Source organism: Lissotriton helveticus, chromosome 3_2, assembly GCF_964261635.1.
Source record: "Lissotriton helveticus chromosome 3_2, aLisHel1.1, whole genome shotgun sequence".
Taxonomy (NCBI): Eukaryota; Metazoa; Chordata; class Amphibia; order Caudata; family Salamandridae; genus Lissotriton; species Lissotriton helveticus.
Genome location: NC_136062.1, coordinates 360403191 through 360427091, shown reverse-complemented (window position 1 = coordinate 360427091; position 23901 = coordinate 360403191). Strand labels below are relative to the sequence as shown.

The 23901-nt window shown below is 46.6% G+C and overlaps 1 protein-coding gene across 2 annotated transcripts in view; it reads right to left on the bottom strand.

The window, feature by feature from the left end:
• NADSYN1 (NAD synthetase 1) overlaps positions 1-23901 on the bottom strand; it is a 253280-nt gene that overhangs the window by 85994 nt on the left and 143385 nt on the right. Inside the window, exons 12-13 of one of the 2 annotated variants that reach the window (XM_078684243.1) lie at positions 20456-20504; positions 5765-5867 (exon numbers count right to left, since the gene is read on the bottom strand). In XM_078684243.1, the coding sequence (XP_078540369.1) occupies positions 5765-5867; positions 20456-20504 (152 nt within the window). The remainder of the gene's footprint in view (positions 1-5764; positions 5868-20455; positions 20505-23901) is intronic. The other variant, XM_078684244.1, reaches the window with a different exon arrangement.

The window sequence follows — 23901 nt, the reverse complement described above, 5'->3', positions numbered from 1 at the left end:
ATTCAAGCGAACCAGAGAGCGCGAGAACATGAGCTGGAAGTCCTGAGGCTCAAGGCCCAGATGGAAGAAAAGAAGTTAATTCTGGCCCATGAGGTGAGCATGAGAGAACTGGATCTAAAAGCTAAACAGTGGGAGTCCGGTTCGAATGGTGGCAGCGCACAGCCAGTCCATGGGCATAGGGTATATCTCCCCAAGGATATAGTCCAGAATTTTCAGAGGGGGGAGGATATCCATGCGTGGTTCACAGCCTATGAGATTGCTCTTAAGATGAGTAAGGTGCCTATGGAGGATTGGGGGGCGGGCTTGTGGAAACATTTTGAGGCTTCTGGGAGGGATGTCCTCTCACCCTTAGAATTAGCAGGCAAAATGACCTACCCCCATATGAAGGAGACCATATGCCTCAGGTATGGGCTTACCCCAGAGCAGTATAGACAGAAGTTTAGGAACTTTAAAAAGTTAGAGTCCAGTACATGGGTGGAGTGTGTGAACCTGTATACGCGTGCATTGGAAGGTTGGATAAAGGGCAGCAAGGCAACTGATTATGAGGGGTTGTGCCATTTAATTAGTTGGGAGCACTTGAGCGGTCTATGTGTTCCAGAGCTGCGCCAGCATCTTTTGGATAGTAAGTTAACTGATCCCAGGGAGATTGCTAAGGAGGCGGACCGCTGGACCAGCACCAGGGTCCACAAGGGGATCGTGAGTACCACAGCCAAAGTTGGACAGGGTCCCCAGCAGAAGAGTGGGGGGGGGACACAGGTAACAAGAAGGAGTCCCTAAAGGGCCCCAAAACAGTTCGGTTGGAAAGGAGTCCTCAGTCCCCAGTCGCGAGGCACCACCACCCCCTAAGGGTGGGCGTACCTTTCAAGGTCCCATTAGGTGGTACAACTGCAATGGGGATGGTCACATTGCCCTTAGGTGCCCCAAGAAGTCCCCAGCACCCCCTGTTGCTCCCAAACCGGGTTTGATGAGTGTAACCTTGTGGGAGGAGTTAGTACCTAGTGGGGAGGAGGAGCTGGCAGTGATGACCCTGGTCTCAGGGTGAAGTGCGGTACCGGGCTAAGAGGAAGTCATTGTTTGGACCATCACCAGGGTAGCCGTCACTAGGTGCATTTCAGGGGGGCATTGTATGCCTACGCAACCCGCGCCCAGGGTCCCCATGAAGAGCGGGGCAGTCCTTTTCATCCAAAGACTGCTCGGGGTGCATTCTGAGTTGCCCAATCTTTTGCAACAGACTCATTTTACGTTTTAAGAACACTTTCCATAAGAAGAATACTTTTGTTTCAAGAAGCCTATTTTATGGTGGTTTATGTCCGTTTTAAGTCTGCCTAACAATATATACAAATATTATTTTTTATATCAGACCTGTGTGGTGTCCGTTTGTGGTCTCCATTATAATTACTGAAGGTGTTGGTGCAAATACTTTACACATTGCCCTGGAGATAAGCCTGTCTGCTCTGCCAAGCTACCAAGGGGGTGAGCAGGGATTATCTTTTGACGTACATCCACCTTGCCTTGGCTAGAGGAGAGGGTCCCTAGTTGGTCAGAGGCCGTGGCCCTACCAAGTATGGACCCCCAATTCTAACAGGAACAATGTAGCTAGCGTAGAAAAATGAGACGGGGTGATACAAAGACGGGGGGTGCAGGATAGGGGTAGTGCAACTGCCTGGCCGTACGAGGCTGAAGCAGAAACTGCACCATAGAAATATGCCCGTTACCCCTCTACTTTTCACCCAATACCTGGCTTGGACTTCATGGGGGAAGTCGATATGTAGCAGTAGGTAACGTGAGGGAGAAACAACCAAATCGTGTGACTTGGGGAACAGCCGTGGCCACAAAGGACCGGCTTGAGTAGGCAAAATGTGAGTAGAAAAATACATGCCATTAGGGTGGGACTCATGAGGAACAAAGTGGACTGGGAAACAGAAAAAATAAGCTTCAAATAAGGATGGAGTCCCACTCAACAAACACTAGAACTAGTGCATGGCGCCCATCAGCAATCTCCCAACAGTTGGCTGAAATAACATAAACATCACTGTAATAATATGGTAACCAGTAAGAAATGAAAACAATTGGACATGCACAACAGTAGGTTTTTGTGAAAACATCAAACATCTAAGGCTAAAATTAGGTTGATTACACAAGGATTCCTGAACCCCGTCTGTCCCTAGGACTGGTCGAAAACACAGCCCACATTTGTATCTACGCAAGTCTCCCACAGGCGATATCACCAAGTCAGAGACTGAGGAGGAAAGAGGTGAAAGAGGTGATAGTCAGAGAGGTTTGGGTAAGTTAGTACGGTTTCATATAGTGCTGAACCTTGGAATACGCAAGTACTTTGAGACGGAAACCGAAGTGAACAAGGAAACGCGGGTGGATGAGTAAGAGCTGTAGATTTATCTATAAAAGACTGTTCTTGTCCATTCATCTCCCAATTGACTTGAACATCAATGCTTATTGCACTGTCACCCATAAAGGCTACACGACAGATGCACACACTCTTCCATCCAAGCACTCTCCTGGAGTAGCGTGCTAAATATGTACAAATGTGTTTCAGTTCCTTCGTCGGGAGCATGAATCGCTACATAAGTGTAAGTACAATTTCATGGCAACAACATTCTCAAATTCATACCACTTGGCCTCATCTCTCTTTGCTAATAATAGGACACTTAAAGAGCCTAATGCTGTGGCATTTTATAATGCGTCCCTTATGCTGCAGAAAGCTATATAAACTAGGCTTTCTGGGCTCAGTGGTATGATAAGCAGCTGCAGCACCACTCATTGGTGTTGCTTGGCAGTCGACCATTTTTTTCTGATGTTTCATCGTTTCTTGTTGGAATGCTTCCTTCTTGCCGGTGTGGAAATGTGCTCTATTAGCAAGAATTCAGCATTTTAACAATAAACGCAGTTTGGAACACAGGAGAGGCAATCCTAGGCCACCCAGACAGTGGAAGCATAAGTCCAGTAAGTGTTGACTTGGATTCTGGTGCAAACCGATAGAAAGAGAAGTAAAAAGCTGAGGGCATTCATAGATAACAGTGTCTGGTAGAGGATTTAATCACTTCATCTGGACATGTTTCTAGAGCCATGGCCAAGCCAGGGACGAAAACTCCTCTTCCTTCAGGCATGCTGGGCACCATATTAATCTGTAGCCAGTCGCGTGGGCATTGTGCCCTTGACCACTGTTTGAAATGTGAAATACTGCAATAGTTAGAGTTCAGTGCCTTTCAGTCCCCGGTGCCACTGTGCCTGCTGCACCAATGAAAGCCACCCCCCTCCTACCTGTAACATGTTCTATATTCCAGTCTGGCAATTTATGGTTTCTGTTTTTCATGGGGACCCCAACCACGTTCACAATGTTTACCCTTCCCTTGAAGATGCCTGAGGTGGGCCAATCAAACACGGTGCAGCGTGGCTGGGCTTCCTTGGACTAGCCAACACAGTGTATCTTCACCTGAACAAACACTGCTGACATTAGCCTCTTCCCGTCATTAACTAATTCAATTGGACAGAAGGAGAAAGGTAAACAGAATGTTGTATTCTGTATTTAAATTGTTCTCCTTTCTCGGTCTTTGAAACATGTATCCGTTTGTGTTTTGCTTGGCTGAATGTTCTCAAATTATAGACATGTATGTAACAGATGTAACAGATAACCTGTAAGAAGTAGTTATGTTTGTATAGTACATGCAGGAGTGTAATGAAGTCACCTGTGAAGCTGGAGACCCAAAACCTTTTGGGGACACCCAAGGTGAGGGGGGCCCTAGGGGTTTGGAGGGGCCACAACCTTTCGGGGGACGCCATTCAATGAATATCTGTGAGGTATGCGTGACTGCAGGATCCCTCACCACCTTCTGTGTGGGTGAGAATTGGGAGGGGGTATGTGAGAAAGAAAGAAGAAAAACGTGAAGTGCACAGTGCTCAAAATTCATGTTTTGAAATGGTAAATGTGGCAGGAACGTCTTCGACCGGAGTTTTGTGGAAGTCCTGTTATGAGCTTTGCAGGGGAAATACCACAGAGAACAAAGGTAACGCCACTGTAAATTACTGGCTATAAACGTCTAAATTGTATTTTTGCACACTGGCTCTCTTGTCGTTAATGGCTTAGCTGAGTGGGATGGGAATCTTGACGAACTAGACGCCCTTTCTCTGTTTGCTCCGGTGCACCTTAGAATAGGTGCGCCAGGTGCAAACAGGGAGGGTGCGCTCTATTACATTGAATGCTCCGCCCCCAGGGCCGCCGCAAACTCGTCCTGCCCTGGGGGCAGCGCATTCAAGTGAAAAACAGAGCGGGTTTGAAGCTGCCGCTGCATTTTTCACCGAGTAGGTGGCAACTAGCGTGTACTTATAAGGGGGATAGAGCTCCCCCTGCAGGCGGGTCCAATGAGTGACTGCACCAGCCTGCAGGGGGTTGTCTGGGGCGGTCCATAGGATGCATCTTTGCCTTTGCACCAGTGTCTATCATATGACACAGGAGCAGAAAGAAAGGTATTTGCATGGGGCCACGCCCCCATGCAAATAAGAGACCGCCCTCATGAGAAAGTGCTGGTACTGGATGTGCACCAGCACTTTCAGTATTACAGCCGGGGCATTTCCCTAATACGACCCCTGGTTTCTGATGTGACTGGTGACCTCCCCACAGGCATAGTTGAGCTTCTAGCCACAGCAGAGGCGAAACCCCCTTATTTTGGGGATTACTACGGCTGGTTCCAAGGATAAAACGTTTCCCTTACCCGGCCATAGCAACGACATAGAGCGGACTGCTAGCATTATTATAATATTGATGATTTATGAAGGGCGCTACAGAGACCCAAGGGTCTCATTGGACATTAAGTAAATAGGTATCATTAGTCAACTCAATGGCACATTGTTTTCAAAGTTGGAAGGATAAATGCCAGACCGTCTAAATCTGGAACTGTGCCTACAGGATGCACAGACGTCTGTGGCATACACTCACTCAGCAGGGAGCAATATCTCACCTTGCTTTCAATATTTCGATCGCAATTTATCAATTAATTTTGTTTAGATGGATTATAATCTGTGGTAGTAATGTAGCACTCAATATACTGTACCATTTCTGAGCACTATAAATAACAAGTGTTTATTCTCTAATATAATGATATCGACCAACCTTGGAAGGGTGTAAAGCTAACGCTGGCTTTAATAGGTTTCGAATCTCATTACCCCTATATCACTCATGATGTCATCAATGAGCGCTTACTTTGGTGAGCTATCTTCCAGCCTATAGAAAATTCTATGTTTTCATAGGGACACAATTTTTACATCCGCAATTTCCACATTTGTGTACGTGTGGGGGCTAAGAGCAGACCATGAGTACAGACTATGCGATCACACCAGTAAATCTTTTGCTGGTGGCTGGCTGATCGCAGCTTTTTTTCTTTATATATAAAAGTTGGTAGACCTCCTCGCTTTTTTTAAGTTTACAAAGCTTTATTGATCAAATAAGCCAAGTAAAACATCGTTATAGAAACACAATCATTAAGAGAAAAGTAAATAAATAAAGAGGAAGCAAAAAAATGCAGCAATACAATATGAATGTAAAATATATCAAAGTAAACCCCAAAAAGGGTAGATCTAGGATATATACTAAGAGAAAATGCTTTTTTTTTTTTAATTATAGGAGTGGGAAAGGAAAGATAAGAGAGGGAGGAAAGGAAAAATACAGAAGAAAAGACAAGAAGAAAGGGGAATAGAAAGTAGGAAAGACCTCCTCGCTTTTACTAAGTAGCAATAACGAAGATGCACTTACTTCCGTTCTTCACAGCGAGGGTAACCTGGTGGCACATGGAAAACACAATGCAAGCTGTCGCTGAGCTATCAATCCCACCACTGAGAGGCAGCAGGAATCCACCCTGAAATCACAAGCCAGAATAGATCACTTAGTACAAAGGTACATATCATGTTAGTAAATTTACTTCTATTAGCATTTTAAAAAGCAAAAACGAATTATCTTTGAGTTGTAGAGGTTAAGGTTGCAGACAGGATAGAATAGGGACAAGGTCAAAGATGCATAAAGTCTTTCTACACTCTTTTCCTTTTTAATTTGCATGGATCATTTCTTGTGAGGTTTCTCGGAGGAGCACATGAAGTTTCAGATGTTCACATTGACAAACATGAAAAACTGCAGCCTCGCATGTGCTGCTATGAGAAGTACAGTTGTTAGCAAATATCATTAAACAGTTCAGTGATCGACAAAACATTCCAGCAGGCCACAGACCACAGCTCAGGAGCTAGTATTAAGCAACTAACAGCTTCTAGAATAAAAAATTATGGGCATTTTTTTATTTTTTTAAAGTTTGTTGGATGGGATACTCTGTCACAAACTTACGAGGTATCCCATAGTACCACAGGTAACCAGTTTCAGTTAAAGCAAGTACTAACCTGTAAAACACCACCTAAGAGACTATCTGCTTTTCAGTAGAAACCTGAACGCACCAGATTTTGCTGCACTTTTCCTGCTTTGGTGCCCTTTAATGTCAAAGAACTATAAGTGCAGCCTCTACATTTTAGTACTTTTCTATTATGGATGCTTTCACTATGACACTCTTGGGCCATGATTACAAGTTAGGCAGGCCAAATGAATAGATGTTTTTGTGCATTAAATTCGCAAACCTGATTATGAGTTGTAAGGTTCTCCCACACCCTGATTTACTGGGTGTGGGAGAACCCTACCGAAAAATCAATTTTTTTCTCGAAAAAGGGAGCCGACAATGTGCCTACTGCTAGAAAAAAGCTTACCCATCCCAATTTAAGATTGCAGCAACAAAGATTATGGTGTATAAGTATGCCCCCAGAATCCTAAAAATGCTGTACCCAACACTACTCAGCTTCTTCTTTAAACAGCACCATAGGTTGTGTTAAAAAGCACCTATAGCAAACAGTATGCATAAAGCATGTTTGTAAGGGGGACAGCCAATCTTATGTAGGATAAGCATTGCTCTGTATCAATGTAAACATTACGTTGGCTGTTGGAATTGAAGGACAAAAAAATGCAATAAACAGATTTTAAAAGAATAGAATAACATGCATATTAATTCTTTAGCTGAGTTCATCCGTCTGCCCATGTAGAGTAGGAATAGGTCCATATCAAAGCGGACAGCCACATTTATGAGTCCAGTCCTTTTGTGTTATCTCAAGAGAAAGAGCAGGGTGGACAGGGCAGTGTGGCACTTTCTTTCAATAAAAGAGGACAGATCATCTCATGTTACATATCTCGCATGTCCTCAGTAGGAAATCTTCAGTTGGAATGTGTCTGAAGAATAGAGCAGCAGGAAGGTTTTTTAATTGAATGACCCTCTTATCCACTCCAATCAAGTCTTCGTGAGATGCAGTGATATTAGCATCAATGCACATACCAGACACGGGGTGGGTTGGCAGGCTTTCAAGAGGAGTTTTGTGTCCTGGGAAATGAGGCAAGCAGAGAGGTGAAGAAAGTAATGAAAAGCCACTTGTAAGAACAAACTAAAGGTAAAAATACAGAGAAAGGAACTAGGAGCATGAAAGACGGAAGGACGAATTGACAATAGGAATTGAGTACGGAAAGAAGGAAGTAAAATTCGAATTATTTGGAAAAGCAGCATCCCCGTGATTTTTATGTAGAGCAAAATAAAGAGCAAACATTGACAACTATTGTTATGTACAATTTTTTAAAACACCAAAGAAACCTCACTGAAATTCACAACAAATAGAAATTTAAAACGGGAAAAATCTAGTTATAATGTACTTTTAATATGGAGGACAGGATATCGGCCCCTTTTGTGGCAGAGTTACCCGTCTGCCAAACTCTAAATATGGCCCTTTTTTTGGTCTGTTATGGTCACAGTTAAAGACTAGTCAAAATAAAGGAAAGGGAATAAGAAAGTGATAAAACCTGTACATTGGGTAAGGAGGAAAACCTTTAATGCTCTCAATATGAGCGCCGAAAAGGAAGTCCAATGAGTAGTTCTTTGGTGGCATGGTACCCATATCTATATAGCTGCCAAGTTTCCTAGGATTTTCCTTCAAATTCTGGGATAGTCTGGGTAAATAGCAGATTATCTGTGGCTCTTTAGTAAGCTTCCTGGTTTATGATGACCAGGGTAGGAGTATATCAATATAGACGCTAATTCCTCCCACAGTGATATCCAAGACTCCAGGAAGACCTTATAAGTTAAACAAATTACATTATCTACTTTTATACAAGAAAATCTAGGAGGTCTTTCAGTAGAGTACACACACCACAACATTATATGCAGAAGAAGCGAGTGTACATTTGCATAGATCACACTTTTCAAAGTAGATGGCCTCTAGGATCTGATCCTCACATGATAATTATCTTCACTGGACTAAATTGAATAATTACTCTTTGGAGAACTGATAGTGCTTCAAAGCTTTGCTAAAGACTTCGTGGGTGCGTCATAGGTCACATGGGAAGCTGTCCCAGTATTTAGGTCCCATCACTGAAAATCTCTAACCACCTATCAGGAGAAATAGCTTTCGTTACAAGTTGTTTGGCATCTGATGACTTAAAATGTCTGAAAGTAACAAAGCAAGAAATAAACTAATCTATGTCAACCCAGGGCATCTCTACTGATACACTATTGTAACGGGTATTTTTTTTTAAACTCTCATAAATGGGTAACCAATGAAACAGTTTTCTCTCTATCATACCTTTATCTCATTGTCTCAGGCCTGCTGCTAGACATACTGTATTATGCTAAAGTTATTGTTACTCAGTGACAATACTTTGTTGTGCTTCCTGTTTGGGGGCAGTCTGCCCTTCTTGTCAGTGACAGCGCCGGGACGCCCCTTAGCTGGGGCAGCTGAGCACTATATAAAACCATATAACATATATTAATTTCTATAATACTCCAAGGTGTAGTGCTGTGCAGCCATTGACAGGAGGCCACTATCTATGCAGAATTTGTTTTGGGTGGTGTGTGGCCTTATTTATTTAGAATTGGCCCGTCTGCAGAGAGCAGACGCAAGCATCTTCCCGACCTCTAGATACTGGGACTCTCATTACTGAAAACAATCCACAAGACGGCTGAGCAGATTCACAGAGAAAATCTCCGCAGCAAATTGGGGAATACATGGACTCTAGACTCAATCTGGAAATATGCTAAGAAACAGCAACATGTGCTAGAGAATATCTCTGGGAAGTCCACATGCACCCGAGCATCTCACTAACGCTGTAGACATTATCCGATTTGTTTCATCAGAGTGAATTGTTGTTAAAAAAAAGGCTAATGTAAACTGCATTCAATGATGTATTCAAATTTGTATATTGCTCACATCTGTCTGTAGGTTCTCGATCTGAATGTTCAAGGTGTTGAAAGACAATTATCGGCACAGAATTGCAAGTCCAACCTACGGTGCTACATCTAATGCTACATCTAATGATAGAAGGAAGACATAAATGGTCTACATCATTTAGGTTTTGTCAAGAAGTTGGAGATCCAGGCATTGTAGCTTCCCACTAAAGAGCTGTATAGCTTTCCAAGTTTACAGGATTTACAAAGACCTCCCCTAAGGTAGGCATAGAAACCACACGCACACCCAGCATTTCCATGAGCCAAGCACTTCTTTTCCAAGCATACTCCTGAAAGACAATTCATTGGGTAATCTGGTCAGTAGTGTACATTTGCCTGTTTTTACCCACAGTGAAATTATTTGGAGGATAATAAACAACTTGCTAAATGTTTGTGAATAACAATAAAAGACACAAGTTTGTTTACGTCCACAGCACTTTGCATGATGGCCATCCCTGTCATACCCTCTTTCAAAGTAGCTACCCATAAGCAGACAATACGCCATATTGATGATTTGTCCAAAGTGCTAAGTTCCATCTGTACATGTGAATATCTATAGATCGAACTAGAGTTCACTTTGGCCCACATGAATCAAGTGGTTTTGGAGTCGCAAACGGTGCGAATCGGATAAATCGGCCGTTTGCGATTCCAAAATCACTTTTTGGGATGCATGAAACAATTTTAGAAAACTCGCTATTTTTTGCATTTCCTAAAAATGCGATTGCATTTAAGGAATCGCATTTGTGCGATTCATTAAATGCAATGCATGAATTAAAAAAAAATGCGAATTAGGAAATAGGTAGTGCAAATTAACACGAGGTGGACCCTCGTGTTAATTTGCGAAATTTAGCAAAAAAGCTCAAAAATGCATTTTGGAAAGTGTCATGTTACACACACATACACACATGTCCTTTGGACGTGTGTGTGTGAAACTTGCACTAATAAAAACATTTCAAGGGTGCAGGGGGGTCCTTTGGACCCCCCTCAGCACCCTTGCAATGCATCAACAAAATGTCATTCGCAAAATCAAATTCGCAAAAGGCTAATGCCTTTCCATTGATTCCTATGGGCCTCTAGGCCCATAGGAATCAATGTAATGCCATTCCTCTATTGCGATTCGCAATTAAGGAATCGCAAATACAGAAAATTAAGAAATCCTAAAAACTTTTAGGATTTCTTGATGCATCGGATTTTGCAATTCCTAAATTGCGATTCCTTAATTTTCGCAATTTAGGAATCGCAAAATCCTACAATGATGCATGTGGCCGGTTGTTCCCACACGTATTTAATTTAGATACATAAAAAAAAGCTTGGGAATGCGACACATGGATAGCGCTGTCATTTAAGGGCCGCCACTGTGTCTGCTGCTATTTCACATCCATATCTGTCCTCTGTCTATCATCAGTATCAGATGTCAGACAATACACAAATCTATCTGCGGATTAATAGCCATTATGGCAATTTTGCCAAAGTTGATTGATTCTAACTGGATGCAAAACTGAAGACCTACTCTTGTGGTAACTCACAAACTCTGAGCTTCATGCAATCTTCCAAAACAGCTGAGACGTTTAACCTCTGAGTAAAGTTTATCAGAAATGCACAGACACTGGGCCTTATTGGAGACTCCAAAATGAATTTTGTAGCAATCACACACAGTGTCAGTAACTCGCTTAGCATTTTTTCTGCATGAGACAAGGGAAATACATTTTTCCCCGTGTAGATGATATCTCAGAAACATCATTGATTCTTTGGTACCTTAAAACGCAATTGTCATGGAAAAGTCCCCCAGTTTTCAAACTGAACAAATTCGATTTGTACACAACATAGCAGCAAGACGGGTCTTATAAAAAAAGAAAAGCGGACAAGGTTAGCGTAGTCTTGGTGTCCGTTCAATGGCTTCAGGTTTCCAAATTGATCGTCTTTAGCTGAATGGTCTAGTTTTTATTTTTAAATACTATTATGGGACAGCCCTGGAAAAACATAGCAGAAAATCTTTTAATATCTTCTTACAAAAACCCTTCAAATTGAAGGTCAAATGTTGTTTAAGAGTCTAATATTCAAACTTCATTCTACAGGGGCCCCAAGATTTTTCATATTAGAATCTCAAATGTGAATTTTATTCCCAGAGGACAGCAATTTGATGGCCACGCTGATGAGATTCCGAAGGGAACCCTGCTGTGTAAGCTCTAATTGTCACATTGGTGACTTCTGCACACCAATCTGCTGCACAGTTTACTTATTTTATTTCAATAAAGCCTTGAGGCAAATCATTTTGCAGAGAGTAAATTGAATCATTCCATGGTGTGGCTAGTTGTGGCCATGCACAACCATAGTGTAATACCTTAAAAAAAAAAAAGATGGACAACGTTTTAAGGATTACTTGACTACTAGAGTTAGTAAATAAACATGGTTCAATGAGTTACACTCAGTGGGAAGTACAATCAACAGCTATATAGATGGATGCCCCCCGTCAAACTAGGACCATAATGTCATCTTACATTTTCACCTAGAGTGCCACTGTTCCATACTTTTAACAAAAGCCCAACCCTTCACAATGATGGGCACAGAAAATATTTCTTCAATGTGCCTAAATATGGACAACTATTTTTAGACGGTTCATGATAGGCAAAGTGATAGTGAGTGTGGGATTTGGGATTGTGCGTCATCGGTGGGTACTTCTCAAACCATGCACCAAATACACATATAGGTATCATTACCTGAGTCCCTAGAAGAGTACATGAGGGGGATTAATCAGGGTTATCAACCTAAATTGCATACACTATGATTTTGTTTTACAAACAATTTGGACATCACCTTGCATCTATCCTGCCATGACACTTGCCGCCTGTGCAGTAATTTAGAGAGATTCAATTAGTAATTTTGAGTAATTCCTTCGAGTAATTGGCTGGTTTTGGAATTTTCTAATCGCATTTAACAAGAAAATGTCCTCATTAAGAAGAGTAAAATATAGGACAGACTAGTTGGATTTACTAGTTTTAAACCTCAGGCCAGCATTTTCCACGGTGGGGTAGCTTCCTCAGAGTCAAGAAAACCCCATGAATGCAAGCATTTTACCAAATGGGTAAATGATGACGTCCAATTACAGAAGAAGATAACCGTACGCTATCAGTACTACACTGCCTCCAAAAGCAACAAAAACAGCTCAGTTGCTGCCCAGAAAAAAATAATTAAAAGGAAGTGCTTGGTATTGGCTGTAACTCTCAAAAATCTGAAAAGGATATTGGCGGGCCGAACAGTGTCGCCCCTGCTTCGAGTTATACAAGCCATGCTATTTTAGGTGGAGCGAACAGGAGACATGGGCTGGTGCAAGCTGCCTCTTGACTAGAGCACTCAAAGACACCACCACATCACTCAGGAACACCACCTCGTCACTCGGGGATACCACCACATCACTCGGGGGCACCACCACATCACTCCGGGGCACCACCACATCACTCAGGGGCACCACCACATCACTCAGAGGGCACCACCACATCACTCAGGAACACCACCACATCACTCAGGAACACCACCACATCACTCAGGAACACCACCACATCACTCAGGGGGCACCACCACATCACTCAGGAACACCACCACATCACTCGGGGACACCACCACATCACTCGGGTACACCACCACATCACTCGGGTACACCACCACATCACTTGGGTAATTGTGGGTTTATATAGCGCTAGGAATCAACTCCCGGAGGAGTATCTCCACGCTTCGACCGCTGGGGAACCCGTCCTGGCTCACCCTGAGAGATGGTCCCAGATGGGTATCTCTAAGGTGCGACCAAGCATCCCCGGCGATCTGGGGGGGCCGTTGTGAAGATGAGGCAAGCTGATGCCCAGAGTTGCCGCGTGTGGTCTCTGACTAGAGTAGGCACCGAGGCGAGAATTATCGAGTCCGCTGACCTTGGTACACCACCACATCACTCGGGGACACCACCACATCACTCAGGGACACCACCACATCACACGGGGGCACCACCACATCACTAAGGGGCACCACCACATCACTCAGGGGCACCACCACATCACTCAGGGACACCACCACATCACTCAGGAACACTACCACATCACTCAGGGGCACCACCACATCACTCAGGGGCACCACCACATCACTCGGGAACACCACCACATCACTCGGGGACACCACCACATCACTCGGGGACACCACCACATCACTCGGGGACACCACCACATCACTCATGGACACCACCACATCACTCAGGGGCACCACCACATCACTCACGCGCACCACCACATCAATCAGGTGCACCACTCAGGGGCACCACCACATCACTCAGGGACACCACCACATCACTCTGGGACACCACCACATCACCCGAGGACACCACCACATCACTCGAGGACACCACCACATCACCCGAGGACACCACCACATCACCCGAGGACACCACCACATCACCCGAGGACACCACCACATCACCCGAGGACACCACCACATCACTCAGGGACACCACCACATCACTCAGAGACACCACCACATTACTCGGGGACACCACCACATAACTGAATGCCACAGCACCCCTCAACGCCACAGCGCCACTCAATGCCACAACACCACTGCTGGACCTGGCCTCGTGGCGTGGTTCCCCCTGTTCCTCAGCACCCCGTTAGCCCAGCCCTACACCCAGAATCCCCTGGTCGTCCTGTCCCTGTACGCCCAAACTCCCTGCACGACCCCGCAACCAACGACCAGCCCCGCATGCCCCCCGTCTTCCTACCCGGCTCCGAGCGCCCAGAACCTGCATCACCCCACAGAGCCCGGCAGCCATTTTCCCTTCCCGAGGTCCCTGACTCGCTGGGCCTAGCATGACCCCGGCCCCAGCGAAACTTGCTAGTCCCGGCTGGGGGGTAAAGGGCTCCCCGAGTGAGATAAGACAGGGAGTTTGGATTGCACCTCCGGCCTCCCCGAGAAACAGGTTTCTCTCACACCTCTGGCCTTCCTCTGTGGGCCGGTTTCGATCACACCTCTGGCCTCCCCGAGTGCTGGCTCCAGACCCTGCTGGGCATCTGGGAATTCCCGGACCCATCTTCAAAAGGATCAAAGAGCCAACCGCCGGACCTCTCCAACGACCAGCCCCCACGGCATGAGACCTCCGCCTGCGAGGGTCCGCCCAGGCCGCCGGTGACCAGTCCGGCTCCCACCTTGTCTATTGGGAAAACGGCCTCTTGTACAGTGAACAGAAGTCCGCCGAGCTAGGGTCAGCCCGAGTGCTGGTGGTACCCCTACGCTTCCGCGGCTTCCACCTGAACCTGGCCCATGAGGTGCCCCTGGCGGGACACCAGGGACAGGACAAAACCTACCACCGCCCGGTCACTCACTTTTACTGGCCCGGCATGCGCTCCAGTGTAGAGGGCCACTGCAAGTCCTGCCCCACGTGTCGGCCCAGTGTAAGAATTGGCTTTTGTAGTCTGGTCTGCCCTGTTCCCACGATGCACTGGGCCAGGGACAGACTAATTTGCATACAGCCAGGTTCTGAAACTGGGATGGTGCAATGAGCTAAAAAACAGTGTTGGATCTAGCCCTGATCTCTTGACTGGGTGAGAGTACTCTGCTTAATTCAGAGACTCTGTCCGTCACCACCCCTTGTTGTAAATAAGGCCAGCGGGAAGAGCAGAGGGAGGCGCAAGGCGCCCCTCCAACCCTTCCCCGTGGTCAGTACCCCCTTTGAACGGGTGGGAATAGATATCGTGGGGCCTTTAGACCCCCGGACCTCCTTAGGCCACCGATTCATCCTCGTCCTGGTGGACCATGCCACCCGATACCCCAAGGCCATTCCCCTCCGAACGGTGACGGCTCCCGTAGTGGGGCGAGCCCTCATGGGGATCTTCTCCCGGGTGGGATTCCCGCGAGAAGTGGTGAGCGATCGAGGGACGAACTTCATATCCAAGTACATGAAGTCCCTCTGGCAACAGTGTGGGGTGACGTACAAGTTCACCACCCCATACCACCCCCAAGGTAAGCCTGGTTGAGCGATTCAACCGGACCCTCCAGGGAATGATCATGGGTCTCGAGGAGCCCCTGAGGCGCAGGTGGTACATTCTCCTTCCCTGTCTCCTGTTCGCGTACCGAGAAGTCCCCCAGAAATCCTTGGGGTTTAGCCCCTTCGAGCTGTTCTATGGGCACCCCGTCCGGGTGCCCCTCAGCCTGGTCAAAGAAGGTTGGGAAACGGCCGCCCCGGAGCCCCTTCCAGATGTGTTTCGATACATCCTGGCCCCCCGAAACAAGACTCGGAAGTTCCGAGAACTGGCCGAGACAAACCTCGAGGCCAGTCAGGAAGAAATGAAACGAAAAAAATGGCTCCGTAGAGGGAGTGAGTCTCTCCTCCTCCCTCACCCCCGAGCAGCGCGAGGACTGTCGCCATTTACTGGGACAATTCTCTGACCTTTTCTCCCTCGTCCCCGGCGTCACCAGTTGGTGCGTCCACGATGTGGACACCGGAGATAGCCCTCCGGTACGGCACAGAGCCTACCGCGTCCCTGACAGAGTTCGGGCCTGCATCAAGGCCGAAGTCTCTAAGATGCTAGCCCTAGGAGTGGTCGAAGCCTCTGACAGCCCATGGGCCAGCCCCGTGGTCCTGGTTCCGAAGGCGGCCGCCCCCGGCACTGTTCCCGAGCTGAGGTTCTGCGTAGACTACCGCGGGCTCAACGCAGTCACCAGAACAGACGCCCACCCCATTCCCCGAGCAGACGAGCTTATTGAACGCCTAGGAGCTGCTCGCTATCTCAGCACGTTCGACTTGACCAGCGAATACTGGCAGATCGCCCTCACCGAGGGGGCCAGAGAGAGATCCGCCTTCTCCACCCCGGATGGTCACTACCATTTCCGCGTGATGCCCTTCGGAATGAGAAATGCCCCCGCCACCCTCCAGAGGCTGGTTAACCAGGTACCGGCTGGGTTAGAGGAATTCAGCGCCGCATATCTAGATGATATCGCGGTATTCAGCTCCCACTGGTCCGAGCACCTCCAACACCTCTGGGAGGTGTTGATGGCCCTGCAGAGGGCGGGTCTCACCATTAAAGCAAGCAAATGCCAAATCGGACAAGGGTCCGTGGTCTACCTGGGGCACCAGGTCGGGAGCGGCCTACAGGCACCACTTCAAGCCAAAATCGGTGCGATCGTGGCCTGGGAGGCCCCCACAACCCAGACGGAAGTGCGGGCGTTCCTGGGGCTCACGGGGTACTACCGAAGATTCATAAACGGGTACGGCAGTATCGTAGTCCCCCTCACGGAGTTGACCTCCAAAAACCAGCCGAAGAAAGTTAGCTGGACCCCCGCCTGCCTTCGGTGTTCGAAGCATTGAAAGACGCCATGTGTACTGCCCCTTTACTACAAGCCCCCGACTACTCCCGAGAGTTCGTGGTCCAAATGGACGCGTCCGAGCATGGCATCGGAGCGGTCCTATCTCAGGTGAACGAAAGCGGCCTAGACCAGCCAGTGGCATTCATTAGCCGGAGGCTACTCCCTCGAGAGCAAAGGTGGAGCACCATCGAGCGGGAGGCCTTTGCGGTGGTTTGGGCCCTGAAGAAGCTGAGGCCCTATCTGTTCGGTACTCACTTCCGGGTCCAAACCGACCACCGACCCCTCCGGTGGCTAATGCAAATGAGAGGGGAGAACCCCAAACTGTTGCGATGGTCTATCTCCCTCCAGGGGATGGATTTCACTGTTGATCACCGGCCTGGTGTTGACCACGCCAACGCGGACGGCCTGTCCCGATTCTTCCGCCTCAGTGAAGAGAACCCCCAAGGGGATGGGTAGTTCTCTCTGCCTTTCAGCTGGGGGGGGACGCGTGTTGGACCTGGCCTCGTGGCGTGGTTCCCCCCCGTTCCTCAGCACCCCGTTAGCCTAGCCCTACACCCAGAATCCCCTGGTCGTCCTGTCCCTGTACGCCCAAATACCCTGCACGACCCCGCAACCGACGACCAGCCCCGCATGCCCCCGTCCTCCTTCCCGGCTCCGAGCACCCAGAACCTGCATCACCCCACAGGGCCCGGCAGCCATTTTCCCTTCCCGAGGTCCCTGACTCCCTGGGCCTAGCGAAACTTAGGCTCTAGACGCGCCAGTCCCGGCTGAGGGGTAAAGGGCTCCCCGAGTGAGATAAGACAGGGAGTTTCGATTGCACCTCCGGCCTCCCCCGAGAGACTGGTTTCTCTCACACCTCTGGCCTTACTCTGTGGGCCGGTTTCAATCACACCTCTGGCCTCCCCGAGTGCTGGCTCCAGACCCTGCTGGGCATCTGGGAATTCCCGGACCCATCTTCAAAAGGATCACAGAGCCAACCGCCGGACCTCCCCAACGACCAGCCCCCAAGGCATGAGACCTCCGCCTGTGAGGGTCCGGACATGAAAGGGCCACTGGACTATATCAAGGCCCGCCCGAGAACTAGCGGGCAGTTGTATCCTGGACAAGAAAGCCCTGCTGATCTGATCGCGGCTGAACCTTGGGGAAAACTGAACCTTGAACTCTTCGAGCCCTGCTGACGCTGTCGCGGCTCCTTCTCTTAACAACGGAACTGGAACATCGGAGCCCTGCTGACGCTGTCCCTGCTCATCCTCGCACCGACGGAACTGGAACATCGGAGCCCTGCTGACGCGGTCGCGGCTCGTCCTCGTAAAGACGGAACTAGAACACCAGAGCCCTGCTGACGCTGTCGCGGCTCGTCCTCGTAAAGACGAAACTAGAACCTCGGAGCCCTGCTAACCTCGTCGCAGCTCGAGCTTGAACTCTACAGAGATCTTCGTGAAACCTCCTGAGCCCTGCTGACGCGGTCGCGGCTCCTCAAGAACACCTCCGGATCGAGCCCTGCTGACCTCGTCGCGGCTCGAGGAGTACTCTGGTCCAGCTGGACCATCGACGCTACCAACACGACCTGAGTCGACTCGAAGTGAGTGAAGCAGCCAGTACGACCATCATCTTTCGTATCCCCCGGCTCGAGGATTGAGAGCTGTGCGCAGGGTACGCTTCGTACTGGCCTAAAGACTGAGACTGTCCCGCTTCCCTCTTCCCGAATTCCTGAGACTTTACGATCCCTCGATCACTTGTAAATTAGAGTGCTGATTCCTTTTTACTGTTGATAAAGAACTTATTACTGAAAACCTACGGTGTGGTGTCTGTTCGTAAGTGTGGTGTGAGCTCAGTGTGTACGATCCTTGGCCCGAAGTCCTCCCCGGCGAGGACCTCACGTTAAGACTCTGCAGTACTTGTGGGAGAGGTGGGTCCCGTGGTGGTAGGGTGAGCATAACCTGGTCCTCTGAGATCGCTCTTCTAACAACCACTAAACGCCACAGCACTAATCAGCGCACAGCATCCCTCAACACCACAGCATCACTCAATGCCACAGCATTACTCAATGCCACAGCATCACTCAGCACCACTCAACGCCACAGCACCACTCAACGACACAGCACCACTCAACGCCACAGCACCACTCAACGCCACAGCACCACTCAACGCCACAGCACCACTCAACACCACAGCACCACTCAACAACACAGCACCACTCAACACCACAGCACCACTCAACACCACAGCACCACTCAACGCCACAGCACCACTCAACGCCACAGCACCACTCAACGCCACAGCACCACTCAACGCCACAGCACCACTCAACGCCACAGCATCACTCAACGCCACAGCATCACTGAATGCCACAGCATCACTCAGCACCAATGAATGCCACAGCATCACTCAGCAGCACTGAACGCCACAGCATCACTCGGCACCATTGAAGGCCACAGCATCACTCAGCACCACTGAAGGCCACAGCATCACTCAGCACCACTGAACGCCACAGCAGCACCCTGTGCAACCATTCAACAACAACTAGTTCTAATATGTTCTCTCAATGTTTCAAGCTTTATTACAAATGTCACAAAAAGATGTTAATATTTCACTGCTGTTCTTGGATTTTCATCACAATAAAATACACTGAACATAATCTTCCCAAAAGTTATTTACAAAAGTTTAAGCTATTGCCATTATAAATTACAATAACTTTTATTTAAGTATTAATTATCAAAAAAAATAAAAGCCATTGTTATTTGTAATATTAATACATCTAAGTTATGTAAATACAACACATATTGCATTACAAATGCTATAGGTGTCACGTTTTCAAAAGCAAAAATTATTGGCATTGTAAATGACAAAGCTATTAATTTCGCTATTTTCAAAACCAACACATAAATAAAATATTTGTCATTTACAATACCAATAGCTCAAAATGTCCTAATGCGAGACCTATTGCATTGCAAATGCTTGTTTATAGTGGAAGCAGCGGCTGTGATCTGCTTTCCTGAATTTGTTTGACTGCACCCTTTGAACTGTTTGCATATCGATTGCATCTTTTAGAGCATGTGTGAGTACACTGGTTCAGCATTTTATTAAAATGGTTTTATAGTGAATGTGGCGGCCATGTACCACACTTTTGATTTTTATTAACTGCATTTTATTGATCTATTGGCACTTTAATTGCATCTTCTCTGAATCTATCTGTCCTGCATTTTATCGAAATAGCTGCACTTCGGCGGCATGTCATGCTTCTTAAACTTCCATTGTTAGAACAAGTTGAGTTTGCTTTTAAGGAACAAATTGCACTTCAGCTGGAGCTGCACTTTGTCACAGAATTATTCAATCTGCACTCTGCACTAAAAGTGGCGGTGGCGACTTTTCGCCTCTACTTGAAATTTTTTATCGGCGCCACAAAGATCAAGATGTTAAATCGATGTGAATTTTGGTTTTTACTGTCTATTGCATATCATTTTAAAGTCATTTATTTTGAAATATAACAGTCAATGGTTGCTACAAACATTGATATAAAGTGTCAGAGGTTTTAATTAACTATGCAATAAAAATAAATAACCTTCAACCTTCTGTAAGAAATACCAACCAACAATTGGCATATTTCAACATCTTGGGCCATTGTGAGTAAGCTGGACTTGATCCCCTACTCCATGGGTTACTCTTAGGACATATCCATTTCAAATATGGAGAACAAACAAAAATGAGACAGGAAATCTTGACCTAAACACTCTAGCACATTTGATACAGCTTGCATTTCAACTGGCCCATTACAAAAGGGCATCAACCTTATGAAATCTGAAAACGCCTACCTGTTTACTACGCCGCAAGTAGTCCCAAAGCCAACAGGCTGGTCCAAGACTGGAAAGAAAGAGTACGTTTAATGTGGATAGAAGTTATAGAAAGACAAGCTCACGGCACGCAGAAAATGTTAATTTATTTAGGCTTGCTGATGGCACAAGAAAGAGGGCTATACATTGCTAAGTATGTTTGCATAAACAAAAAAGAGAATGTTCCCTACATTTTACCAGAGTTCTCCATTATACACATCTTCATTAAAAGCATGGGCTTATCTCCAATTTATTTATTTAGTGTTTTGCATAGTGCTACCATGACCCGTGAGGGTATCAGAGTGCTTTACAGCAACAGTACATAATTACAAGAATTAGCAATACAAGTGAGATACAAAAAGGAACAAGTAGACATGAGAGGAGAGTCGACAATGCCGGCAGAATTACAATACGAGATAAAGCAAGTCGCTAAACTGCTGAAGCTACAAAAGCATTGAGAGGGATTAGGGTAGGAATTTTCCCATTAGGAAGGTTTTCATTTCTTTTTCTTTTTTGAAACTTGATCGGGCAGGTATTCTTCTGATGTAAGGTGGCAGGCAGTGAGTTCCAGATTCTGGGGGCAGCCCCAGAGAAGGCTCTGTTGTATGTTTTCTTTTTCCGGAAGAGGGGTGGTTTCGAAACAAAATCCCTGTCACACCGAGAGTGCCTGCCACCTCCGGAGATCACGATTTTCTGAGCAAGGTATGCAAAAGAGTTGGAGTGTACAGCTTTATGAGTGATACAGGCCAGTTTGAGTTGGATTCTGGCTTCGTAAGGCAGCCATTTTAGAGCTTTTAGGTGCGGTGTAATGTGATCGAATTTTCTTGAGCCAGTTAGGAGTCTTGCAGTTGTGCTGAGACAGGATTTTAGGGGAGCTGTTGAGATCTTTGGTAGCCAGATAAGGTTGAGCATCCGTATTCGATCCTAGAGATAACTAAGGCCTGGACTGCCATTTTTAGGTCTGAATGGTCTAGGGACGGTTTGAGATTTCTCAGACAGCTGTGGTGAAACCAGGCATTTTTGGCCAGAGTGTTTATGTGGGCTCGCATGTTTAGGTTTTTGTCCAGTGAGATTCCTAGTGATTTGGCTGAGTCCACCAAGGTCGGGATGCAGTACAGCACGGTGATTGAGTTGGTCCAGTCAAGTACGTCTGGGGCGCTTTTTGGGGGGCTGATTAATAAGAATTCGGTTTTTTGCACATTAAGTTTGAGCTGGTTGTTGGCAAGCCAGTAAACCATCTGTTTCAGAGCAACATTCATTATTTTGACCTCCTCAAAAGAGGAGATTTTGATGTTGATCTGAGTGTCGTCTGCATACATATGAAAAAAGCTGTTGGTGATACGAAGAGTTTCAGCTAATAGTTCGAGATAGAGATTATAGAGAGTTCGGGACAGAGTTCACCTTTGGGGGGCACCAATCACAATCAGGGAAGGGGAGGATAGATTATGATTAACTAAGAATCTCTGGGAGCGGTTCTGTAAGGTGGATTTGAGCCACTTGCGAACGATTCCCCCTAAACTCATCCTGGATTCCAGACGATCTAGAAGTTTTTCTAGACTGTGTCGAACGCCGATGAAAGATCCAACAGAATTTACAGACAAGTTTTTCCTTGGTCTAGGGCTTGAAGGGCATCATCTACTATGTGGAGAATAGTGGTTTCCGTGCTGGGGCAGGTCTAAGACCAGATTGGCATACATCTAGCAAGTTGAAGGAGGCCTTGTGGAGGCTAAGTTGTTGCTGCATGCATTTCTCTAGACATTTTGTGAGTAGAGGAATGTTGGATATTGGTCTGAAATTGTCTGGTTCGGCAGGGTTTAGCATGGATTTTTTTAGAATGGGGATGACTTGTCCAAGTTTTAATGAGTCTGGTATTAGGGAAGCATTGATTATTGCAGTCCAGATGGGTATGTTGACATGGTCAGCTGCAGATAAGCAGTTGGATGGGAGAGGGTCATTGAAGTGGTTGTTCGGTTTAATGGTTGATAGGATTTTTGATGTGCTATGTTCGTCATAAAGATTGAAGTTGATCCAGTGGGCTTGGTTTTTGGATAACGTCTGTGGGGAGTGTGTAGCGCCAGTTCTGAGTGTCACTGCAGGCTATGGGAGGACGATGGCAGCGGAAAACAGCTCAATGCCCAGTGAGTTTATTTTAGTCGTGAAGAATGAGGAAAACTCATCAGAGCTAATTAAGGGTTCTGTTGTTTCTTTAGAAGTTTTAGCCAGGTTGTTCGATTGCTGTTTTACCAGTTAGAGGAGCTTGCAGGGTCTGTTCTTGCCATTTTCAAGTTCTACTCTAAAAAAATCTTTTTTTGAATTATGATTGCTCTTATTGTATGCACCTCTGGTCTTTCTAAGAAGCTTTAGTTGGGAGGAGGAGGGGTGTGGTCTCTAATTCCTTTCTATTAGCCGTAGATTTCTCCTTTCGGCGTTTAGGGCCCCGTTGAACCAGGGATTTTTGTCTTTAGTCTGGACTCTTTTTTAGTTTCAACGGGGCTAGTGAGTCAATTATATCAGACATTGTTGTGTTGTAGTGGTCAGTAAGTTCACTGACCGTTGAAAGATTGGTGGCAGGGTGGCGTTCCGTCTCGCATCTTGCTGTCAGCTTCTCGGTGTCTAAGTTTTTAGTTTTCCGAATCCATAGTTTCGGTTTCACTGGCTGTACTGATCTTTTCTTAGTTGCAGCCAGTATTTGGAGGAGATAGCATGGTGGTCTCACCAGGTACAGGGAGCAACTGAAGTTAGCCTGACCGCCGTGTCATTTAAAATGATCCAGTCCAGCATGGCTCCTTTCGAGTGTGTGTGTAGAGTGCAGGCTTGAGTAAGTTATTGGCCATCCAGGAAGTCTTTAAAGATGTTGACCTGAGCGTCATTGTGGTCATTCCAGTGAAGGTTGAAGTCTCCTAGGAATATATCATTGGAGTGAGGGAAGGTATTTGCTACAATGATTTTCATGAGGTGATCAATGAATGAGTCATTGTGACCTGGTGGGCGATAGGAGGTGTGCAGTTTGCATAAGTGGTTTGAGTCGTCACTTATGGAGAGTATGAGGTATTCGCAGGAGTCCAGAGAGTCGGAGCTGAACTGGGTAACGGAGAGGTCGTCGAAATGGATGCATGCAATATCTCCCCCTTTTTTAATTTGTCTGTCAAGTCTAATAATGTTGTAGTTTGGAGGGACCAAAAGGTACATGCAGTGTGAGGAAGCTACATTCAGCCTGGATTCCGTGAGGATTTCCACGTCAATTTCGTGACTCAGATGAGCTTGGCAATGTCGAAGTCATACTTCACTCCTGATCTGCAGTTAAAATGGAGACCTGAGAGCGGAGATGCTGATTTCCCTAAGGGTTAAGTCATGGGTAGGGGTGGATAAGGGTATTCATTTTAGGTTGCTGCTGAATACCCCCCTGCTGATGTAGCTGGTGAATCTGT